At 36.9% G+C, this 10,936-nt stretch overlaps 2 protein-coding genes across 2 annotated transcripts; one reads left to right on the forward strand and one right to left on the reverse strand.

Annotated features, from left to right (window-relative positions):
• Window positions 1–1,404: 1,404 nt before the first annotated feature.
• On the reverse strand, window positions 1,405–4,744 carry LOC130046359 (uncharacterized). The gene is made up of 4 exons (XM_056160075.1): window positions 4,653–4,744; window positions 2,695–3,407; window positions 2,168–2,379; window positions 1,405–1,728 (listed from the first exon to the last, which is right to left on the reverse strand). Exons 1-4 carry the CDS (start codon window positions 4,669–4,671, stop codon window positions 1,494–1,496), a joined length of 1,179 nt encoding a protein of 392 aa, XP_056016050.1. The 5' UTR covers window positions 4,672–4,744; the 3' UTR covers window positions 1,405–1,493.
• Window positions 4,745–8,877: 4,133 nt separating this feature from the next.
• LOC130052872 (uncharacterized) lies at window positions 8,878–10,455 on the forward strand. The gene has a single exon (XM_056159018.1). The coding sequence runs from the start codon at window positions 8,878–8,880 to the stop codon at window positions 10,453–10,455; it is 1,578 nt and encodes a 525-aa protein (XP_056014993.1).
• Window positions 10,456–10,936: the final 481 nt, after the last annotated feature.

The following is a 10,936-nucleotide window of genomic DNA, read 5'->3' on the forward strand; positions in this document are numbered from 1 at the left end:
GGTAGCGAAAGCCTAGTGGTTAAGACATTAACTTCGCAATTGGGGTGTACCTAGTTTGATTTTTTATTCCGTCATGCATAGTTCATGGGCGAAGGATGTTCCTTTACCAAACACACGGCATTCAGAGTGGAAGTCGTGGGGTCTTCAAATATTACCTTAGAAATGGAGAAGTTGACAGAATAAAGAACCTTCATTATTGAGGTCCTGGGTGTCATTTTTGGCATTTCACGTAATGCTTGAGACATAGTATTTATATGAGTGACGAATTTGCAAATGGGACGCATTAAAACAATAGTAACAAACTGGCATTTTGTATCCTATCTTGTTAAGATGACATCAGGATATTATAATATAATGTTGTAACACAGTCAACTTGTGTAGTGAACAAGGATTTTAAACACACATTAACGTATCTAAAAGAACATGAATTTCTTAATCGTCGAAGGTTAAGACTTTTCACCTAGTGAAATGACATGTTGGTACGCCAGCAGAAGATATGTTGTAGCACAGCGTTTTTCAACAGTAGTAGAAAGTGGAGTCTATAGGGGCACTTAATATATTGTGCAGTATTACTGGACCTAGTCAAGTAAAATTAAGTTTTTTTAATACTCGATGGGTAATTTGTTCACATTCATTTTCAAACGTTCAAATCCATCGAATACAAAAACAATATGTCACTAAGCTTAGCCCAGTACTACATAACAGTGCGTTAAGGTAGCCCAATCTTCATGTGAATGATCAATGTTAATTTCCACTTTATGTAATTTAATTCAATCAATAACCAAAGGAAATGTGTATGTTGCCACTGGGTTTTTTTTTACTGATAAACGGAAGTATATGTGAACATCTGAAAATCGTCCAATTTCATTAAAAAGAATAATAATGATACATAAAACTTGTTAAAACTTTCAATGTCAATACTTAAAATAAACTACTTTATATATATATATATATATATATATATATATATATATATATATATATATATATATATATATTAATTGTAGGTATCAGGGAAATCCTTGTATAATATACATACTATAGAGAAAATACCGCCAGGAGTTATTGCCCTTGACAACATTGTTTGCAATCAAAATAATTAATTATTCATAGCAAATGTAAACTTTTCAGTATCAATTGTTTACCTGAACTATTATTTAATTCATTCGATAAAATTCCCCCAAAAGATATATTTTATCATGGATAGAGTTTAATTAAATAAAGATAAAAACCTATGATGTCACATGAGGATGGAGATACCTTAAGTGCCCTTGTAGACCCCATGCTCTGACACTCTTGAAAAATGCTCTTCTACAACATAATCTTCTGTTGACGTACCGTATAGGTGTTGTCTAGCTACTGCATAGTGCAATGCATACAAGAACATGTGAGTAGAAAAGAAAATTAAAAAGGAAATATTTTTATTGGTTCATACGTTTGATTGCAATGGACACAAAACCTTAAAATGGCAAGATCATTTTTCATTTTTTCATTCAACCAACTGGAAAGTGTTTTGGTGATTGACAGGAAAATTCAATGAACGTGTTTACAGACGGATTGGCATTGAAATTGCTTTCAATATCTGATGATCCAGCTGTACACATTTGCTTTGCAAGTAAGACTGATGTGAAAGCAACATAGATACCATCAGCAGGGCGAAAGTTATCTCGTGGATTTAAACTTAGTTGAAATGTATTGTCTTTCGTTAACACTTTCATTGGCGCTGAGCTAAAATAGACAAAAAACACATCAATATATCAGATATGAACAAAATATATTTCAAAAAATTATTAGCACTTAATTATATACTATTTCACATTTCGGTTTTATAAATATATATTGTTCAAATGATTATATAACCATACAGCGTATATTGTTGATTATTTGAAGGATTTTTCAGTTTCAAGTAGTTGGAATTCATGTCTTACAATTTGACAAGATCTTTTTCGTGTAATTTTCAAAAGGAAAATAATCAATATTTAAATATACGGTTGATTTTTTTTCTCAACCGTTACAAAAGAAATAATTTCTTCGAACGTTCCAACATTACCGATGGACAACATGTCAAATATATCGATATTAAAAATTGATTGAAGCAAATCATATAAATTGTATTATCATAAAAATTACATTACTACTATGTACGGAACAATCACATTGCACTTGCCTTGGTTTCGATGTACACAGGAATTCAGCGTCAGAGACGGTGACGTTCACAGTCACCTTTGAATCTGTTGGACAGCGATATTCCACGCAGGCAGCACGAGTTTCAGTGTCAGAGCTTCCCGGTTGTGGTTTCGGCCCCGTTGTATATGTTCCATACAACACGTTCCTTTCATTTCTGCTTGTTGCTGTAATCGTTACACCATAACTAGAGGTCTGGAAATATCAAGGAGAACAATGTACTTCATTTGAAAGAAATGTTGGAATCATTGCGATATTTTTATATCATATTCACTATCTTGTGTTTGATACAAACAAAAGGGTTTCCTCCCCAGAAATGCTTAAAGCTGATAATTTTTAAAAATCTTTCAGCTATTCTTATGAATTTTATATCATTAGTTTATCATATACATGCACAATGAAACACACTTTTTAAAACTCGCACTTAGCAAATTGAGATATAGACGTTTTTGACGAGTAGGCAGCTCTAATAAAACATAAGGAAAGTAAGTGTATAAAAACTTGACTTGCCCTAACTAGCACCTTCAGAAAACAAGATTTAAAAGACGGCTCCTGTGGTCTGGAAGAATACCAGGAGAGTGGTAGGTGTGGATTTGGTTGTGTTTGTACTAGGGAGTCAGGGATGGATAGATAGGCAAATGATATGTACCAACTATCGTCCTTTGTAGCCCTATTGCAAATGTCAAATTCACTTTTATGGTAAACTGGACCACTTTTCCCAAGAAACATTCCCCTGTCTCTTGGGGCGATCACTATTTCTTCGTTCCGAGTTTGAGTTCTGTAAAAATATCTTTGGGGGAGATATTTTGGCAGAGTCGTCAGGCGTTGTCCTTCCATCTGTGTGAATATAAGAGCTTCAGTCTTGCAAAGTGTCGGTATACAGGCAAATCCATCAGCACCGGTTATTCCTTTTCGAAAACCCAAATATTGATTTCCCCATCCATAATATGAGTAGGCGTGAGACGTGTTTTCCCTTCGCACAAGAACAAACACTTCTGCAGTTGCTAAAGGCTGTGTATTTCCTTCGTTCCGAAAACATCCCACTCGGATGTAACACGGGTACTGGATCTGTCCATTCACGGAATCATTTACATTAAGCAGACTTAAAGAAATGTTTTTGAAATCTTCAATTGTGATATAGTCTCTGTTTTGCCTGAGAAGACTGCATGAGGAAATACCAAAACCAGCTGTTGTCCATATTAAGACCACAATTTGTAGATAGCCTAGAAAATAATATATATACTTTGATGACCTTTTTGTCACTTGCTGCTAGTGCAATTATGAGATTACAACAATTGCCTCTTCAAAGCATTTCATGTTCAGATTCATATAACCCCTCCATTGTAATGTAAAAATTATACGCTACCAATTTTGATGCACCAGATGCGCATTTCAACAAATAATGTCTCTTTAGCGATGCTCAAGCCGAAAGTTTAGAAATCAGAAATAGGTCGACAGGGGATGCTTACTCCTCCTAGACACCTGATCCCACCCCTGGTGTGTCCAGGGGTCCGAGTTTGCCCAACTATCAATTTTGTATTGCTTATAGGAGTTATGAGATTGATCACTGTTCGTTATCTTCACCTTTCACTTGTAAGAGCTAAAAGGAAAAACAGAGTGCTAAAGCCTGGATCCAAATTCGTCTAAGAATCAGAGCTATGCATAAGGGAGATAATCCTTAATTTTGAAATGAATTTCTAAATTTTAGCACAGCAATTAAATATACATCCGTATTATCAAGCTAGGAACGAGGTACTTAGCTACTGGGATGTAGAGACCCTCGGGGACTAACAGTCCACCAGCAGAGGCCTCGACTCAAGGGTCGTAATGTAAACCTGATACGGTACCAATTTTGATGCATCAGATGCGCATTTCGACAAATGTCTCTTTAGTGATGCTCAGCCAAACTTTTGGAAATCCAAAATAACAATAAACTTGTAAGAGCTAAAGGGAAAAGAGAGTGTCAAAGACTGGGGCCAAATTTGTCTAAGAATCAGAGCTATGTGACGTGAAAGATGCATTTTATAACATTGACCGCCGACATATGACGCAAAAATAATTCTTGGTTTACACTATACATTGTATGTTGTTATTGATTTGCAACACCAATTTTTGTTTAAAGTTTGAGGAAATATCCAACATTTTTTTTATTATTCGAATCGAAGTTATTCTATGGATATTTTTCCGAATCTGTTACAGCAATTTTTCATCTTTAAATTTTTGGTTTTCATTATCCTTCAGTAAACTTACCGAATACGAGAAACCAAATTATTTTGTAAACATTAAATGAAATCCGTTTAGTATAACAAGATACATATAGTAGTACTATACAGGTTACAAATGCAGAAAGTCATATAGGTTAATTGCTCTGATGTTTACATAAAATGAACTGTTGTCTAATTTATAAAATATAGAAACATATTCATAAATTGATGTCAGATGGTAGAAACTAGAATAAAAATACATACGAACATTAACTGTAGACATTGTTAAAAGCACAATCTTCACAATAAAACCACTTCCTTTTGATAGCAATTTATATGTATTTAATGACTCTAAGATAAATGTAGGAAGACGTCGGGGTTATCTACAACGACCTTATGCCATAGGTGTATACTAAGGAGAGCCCATAAATGATAACAACATCGTTCATGTATGAATCATAGAGATATATAATACATATGATGTATCGGTTTTATTCCCACTTTATAAATTTGCTTACAACAATTTCATCAGTTTCTTTGCTGAGACGACGGAAAAAAGTATGTCTCTGGGCTGAATTTCACTAAACTTCTATCTTACGCAAATAATTCTGACTAAAGAGTTTCTTAAGTTTTGACTTCAGATACTTACTTATCCTTTTCGTCCCCGGTGGGACATAAGGCTTCAACAAGTTGTCTCCATCTACCTCTGTCCTTCGCAATATACTGTGCCTGTCCCCATGAGTAGCCCATTTCCTCTAGTTCTGATGTTACGGTTCTCCTCCAGGTGGTACGTGGTCTGCCTCTTTTCCTCTCTCCAGGCGGTGTCCAGTGTAGAGCTACTTTGGGAATCCTGTTCTGGGGCATTCTCATTACGTGACCAAGCCATCTCAATTTTCTTTGTATAATCTTTGTGCTGATTTTCTTGCTTTTGCACTTTTGGTGTAGGTTTTGTATTACTGATTTTGTTTGGCCAAAAGATTCTGTTTATTTTTCTAAGGCAGCTGTTGTGGAAGGCCTCAATTTTTCTCATATCACTGTCTATAACACGCCAGCATTCAGACCAATACAGGAGGACTGATTTCACATTGCTGTTATAAAGTTGGACTTTGGTCCTCAGACTGTAGCTGTTTGATTTCCAGATGGTTTGGAGTTGGGCGAATGCTGCACGTGCTTTGTTGAGTCTTGCCTTTATGTCTTTCCCGGCACCGTTGTCCTTGCTAAGTATGCTTCCTAGGTAGGTGAAGTCCTCTACCTCCTCTAGCGGTTCTCCTTTTAAAACCACAGGTTCCACTGGAGAATTTATTGTCATCACCTTGGTCTTTTTGGTGTTGATGTTAATACCAGTTTGTTTGGCAAATTTGTTCAGGTTATCTGTTTTTTCTTGTACATGGGTCTTGTTCCCTGAGATCTCTGCCAGGTCGTCTGCAAAGTCTAGGTCTTCTAGGTTGCTGAACATAGTCCACTGGATACCTCTCTTCTTATCTGCTGTGCTGTTTCTTTGGATCCAATCAATGACTATTAAGAAGAGAATAGGTGACAATATACATCCTTGTCTAACTCCAGATTTGACACTAAAGGACTCAGATATGTTCTTTTCTAATATGACACTGCATTCAAAGTTTTGGTAGAATGCTCGCATAAGGTTACAGATCTTCATTGGGATTTTTATTTTACTAATGAAAGGCGAAGATAACGAACAGTGGTTAATCTCATAACTCCTATAATTAATACAAAATAGCGATTTGGACAAAGACGGAACTCTGGATATACCAGAGTTGGGATCATGTGCCTAGGAGGAGTAAACATCCCCTGTTAACCGGTCATACCCGCCGTGAGCCCTATATCTTGATCAGGTAAACGAAGTTATCCGCAGTCAAAATCAGTGTGCCAAGAACGGCCTAACAATAGGTATGAAACACGTCTGACAGCATTTGACCAAATGATGGGTTGTATTGGCAAACTCGATCGATATAACGACCATCTAATTTGCGAAATCCTCACTTTAAACGAGACTGTTGGAGTCCCTACATCATCAACCTGTTTTTCAGCAGCCTGCTTCGTTTTAAGAACTGATCATAAGCAGAACAAGCTCTTGTGTATCGAATCAGTTGAGAGATATAAACACCATATACAGGTGATAATGGAATATTGCTACATAAAATATGGGAAGTTGACGATGGAGAAGCTGAAATTATGCCGTTTGTCATAAAGTTGAGTTGTTAGTTATGAAGCAAAAGTGTACGACCCTATTGTGTCTTTTATTCCGAGTTCACTGGGATATATGGAATCGACATATGAATGGAAATTATTTTGGTTAATAGATAATACGTCGTCGATATATCTAAATATCGAATTGAAGGCCAAAGCAAGAATTGTTTTCTTCTCACGTAGAGGTTTTTGAATAAATTATGTTTCATAAGAATATAAAAACAGGTCAGCTAACACAGGAGCACAATTTTTGCCCATGGGGATTCAAACAGACTGTTGGAAGACCTGATCACCAAAGAGACGAAAATATTGTCAATGAAGAACTCTAATATATTATTGAATTCAACTTCAGAGTACTTGTGCGTGGAATCAGAGCGGCGATTAACAAAGTCATTTTTTGATTACTATATTTAAATGTAGACTTGAGGGTCACAGAAGTAGAAGTTTTTATGAAGCAGAAGTGGATGACACTGTGTGGTGTCTATTATTTCGAGTTCACAGGGAAATATCGAATCGATATATGCATGGATATTATTGTTGTTAATAGATAAAACTTGAGAATATGATATAGATAACATACTGCCAACATCTCTGTTTAATAGCAAGATGGTGATATCCTGAAATGTTATACATGTAAAATAATACAAGTATAGCATTAGTATATTTTTCAAAGAACAAATAAGAACAACACAACGAATATTTAATACAATGGTTAAACATTACAGCATTCGCGTGTAATAAATAATTTGCTATGTAAGCCTATTTGTTAGGACCCCTCCCCTCATTTATGCATGGTTACACAAAGACTCAGTCAAAAGCTTAGAATTAATCTACCTGATCATGATCATTTGATGTCAAGGTTCTGAATTGTTAATATGTAAAGTAGCATGGCTCATTTTTGGCGTACATTTATCGTTTTCCAAAGTAGTAGAGGGGGAGCTGAAAAAATAGACTTTACAACAGTATAAAATTATTGTCCAAAAAAAGAAAATATCGCCTAAACTTCAAATCATAAAAACGAGGATCTTACCTTTCGTTAACTGCATGGATTCATTTCACCATACATTCTTACAATTCAATGCCACTATAAGTTAAAAGTTGGGCCCGGTGGGGGGATCACGTAATAATTCTTATTTTGTGTATGAAAATGTAACGGATTTTTGTGTACTAGTATGGGACACACGATAATGTCCGATAAAATATAAATGTATATGATGGAAAACACCCGAGGTACTGCCGAAATGATCATATAATGGTCACGTGGTAAATCCTATAAATACGGCGCAAACTTGCAGCTGTGATATAGTCTGACGAAGATTGTTGCAGCGTTAACATCGGTGAGATAAAAGTTCAAAGTATTAGATAGTTTACGTATGGGCCTAAGAGTTTGACAGTGTTAGTAAGTCACCATTGCTATGCGATATGCTTAACATTGTCAATGTATGTTCCTTGATATGATTTAGTGAAGTAACTTTGGTCGCTTCGGGATCTAATACTGGTTATAAGCAACGCTGGTTGCTTGTGTTATATGTAACTTTGTTGCTTCAAGTTCAAAGCACCGCGGTCGCTTTGATGTGACTTGGCTGAAGAAACCATTGTCGTTTGATTGTTAGTTTGGAAGAAGCCGCGTGATAACTCCGTACACATCAATCAGTGATTTATTAACGTAGATAATTTTCTATTAGGTAATCAATATGTATATAATCGTTTCTAAGTAGAATATATATATATATGTGCATCCATTGTTGATAAATTCAAAACCTCAGCAAGTTATCTGAGGAGACCCTGTTGTAAATAGTATAATAACGGTAACTAGATAGGTTACATGTTGCAGATTTTGGCGTTCACGTAGGGACCCTGTTTATGTTTATCGAATTATATTAGTTTTATGAAGATTTTGGTTGCTTATTTTATTGTTTATAAGAACAAGCATGGCTAATTTGAATGACGACTTGAGTAAGATACAAGAGCAGATAGAAGCACTCGAAAGAGCTATGCTTGAAACTTCTAGGTCGTTGAGGAATTTATCAGATATTCATACTTCTACGCCCGTTGCACAAAGTAACCCGTCTGGTAGATTACATTGAAGCGACTCCGGAATTATGTGTCGTGCAGATACCGAGAATGCACAAAGAAGCACGTTCAATTTAGAGGTTTAGACGGTACAACGGGGGTTGGTGATTTTCAAACAGCAGCCGTTGTTAACAGAGAACCTTGCGATGTCATAGATCGCCAGTTTAGTGGCAGGAATGGAGTAGAAACAGGAAGGCGTGGCTTGAATATGGGCTTGCATGAATATGAACCGGGTGTTACATACAGAAGACAACGCTCACCAAGCAACTTATGTACAACAGACTCAAATAGAATAAATCGTCAAGTAACGGATTCGAGAAGACCACATGATTATATAAAGCCAGCAACATTTGATGGTACGGGTTCTTGGGTGGACTACAAGTCCCATTTTGAGGCCTGTAGTTCTTTGAATCAGTGGACAGATAGCGAGAAAGGTTTATATCTAAGTGTGTCTCTCAGAGGACAGGCTATGAGTGTTTTAGGTAACTTACCAAAGCAATTGACCAGGAGTTACGAGGAAATAGTAGTGGCTCTGGAAGACCGTTTTGCTCCGGCAAATCAGACAGAATTGTATAGGGTACAACTTAGAGAACGCAGACAAAAAGCCACTGAATCACTTCCAGAGTTGGGTCAATCTATACGGAGATTGACTCATTTGGCCTATCCTACGGCTCCAAATGACGTTAGAGAAACACTAGCTAAGGAACAGTTCATAGATGCCCGCATTGATATGGACATGAGGCTTAGAATAAAACAAGCTAGACCACGCAGTCTCAACGACGCTACAAGACATGCAGTTGAATTAGAGGCTTTTGTGCGGTCAGATAAACAGCGCATGGAGAGCCAAACACATCTGCGACATATGGTGTCTGACGAACCTGTCCAGCAAAACAAAACATCGGTTAAAAGAGAGGATGAGTTGTTTCGGATGATATCAAACATGCAGAAAACGATTGACGAATTACGCTCAAAAGTAAAGGATTTGAAAGTGAACTATGTGCACCCCAGTAATAATTCAGCCAGAGACGACAGAAGAGGGCAACATAAACTTATGAACAAAACATTTAAATGCTATAAGTGTGGTACTGAGGGACATTTAAGCAGAAATTGTCCCCGCAATCATAAGAGGAGAAACAACACAAAAGGTCCACAAGTATCAAACTCTCCTCAAACGAGTGGTGTAGGTTCAAAACCACCAGGATCCATTGGGGTTAACAAGCACCCTAATGAGGCTGGAATGTTTGTGGAAGCGCATGTCTCAGATATAAAATCAAAACTTCTGGTAGATACTGGTGCTACTGTCACAGTGTTATCTAAAGCAGTGTTTGATACTTTGCAAGGCATTACAATCAATGAGACTACAGACGTGGTTCAGGATATATTGTCTGCGGGTGGGACACCTTTGAAGACGTATGGCAAAATAACAATTACAGTTAGTATTGGAAATTTAAGTTTCCACCAACCTATGGTAATAGCTGACATAACAGCTGACGGTAGTTTAGGTTTAGACTTTTTACATGGCAATGAATGCATTGTGGATGTGAAGCGCAAAATTTTGAGATGCAATCAGGGTGAATTCCCGTTTGTTTTTAACAGCATGTTTGGCTGTTACAGAATTGTTGCTTCTGAATCATTTTGCTTGCCTCCAAGAAGTAAAGTAGTGACTTCTTGTGATGTGATTATCCCCCCTGGAGAACATTTCACTCCTGGGATAAGTCTTGTAGAACCCTCTGATAGTTTTATCAAGTCAGCGAGGACGTGTCGGAAGAACGTTGGTACAGAATAACAAACAGGTTCCAGTAAGGTTTATGAACTTGTCTGTTGATGCACAAACTGTTTATAAAGGAACGTCTGTAGGGCATGTATACCCAGTTCTTAGTGTGAACGAAGCACCAATGACATGTGATTTAGGCGTCGGAAAAGAGCTTCCGATCAAAATTTTGTCATTATACAACAATACCACTTCCAATCTCAATGGGATCAGAGTCGAGAGATTTACGAATTGCTCACGAAGTACGCTTCTTTATTTGCAACTTCTGATACCGATCTCGGACGTACTAATGTTGTAAAACATCGTATAAACACCGGCAATGCGATGCTGATAAAACACCCCCCCCCCCTCAAGAAGACTTCCGATACACATGAGGAACGAGGCAGATAAATTGGTAGATGATATGCTGGAGAAACAAGTTATCGAACCTTCATCGAGTCCATGGGCATCTAAAATAGTCCTTGTGAAGAAAAAGGACGGATCGACGCGTTTTTGC

Source organism: Ostrea edulis, chromosome 3 (genome assembly GCF_947568905.1).
Source record: "Ostrea edulis chromosome 3, xbOstEdul1.1, whole genome shotgun sequence".
NCBI classification, from domain to species: domain Eukaryota; kingdom Metazoa; phylum Mollusca; class Bivalvia; order Ostreida; family Ostreidae; genus Ostrea; species Ostrea edulis.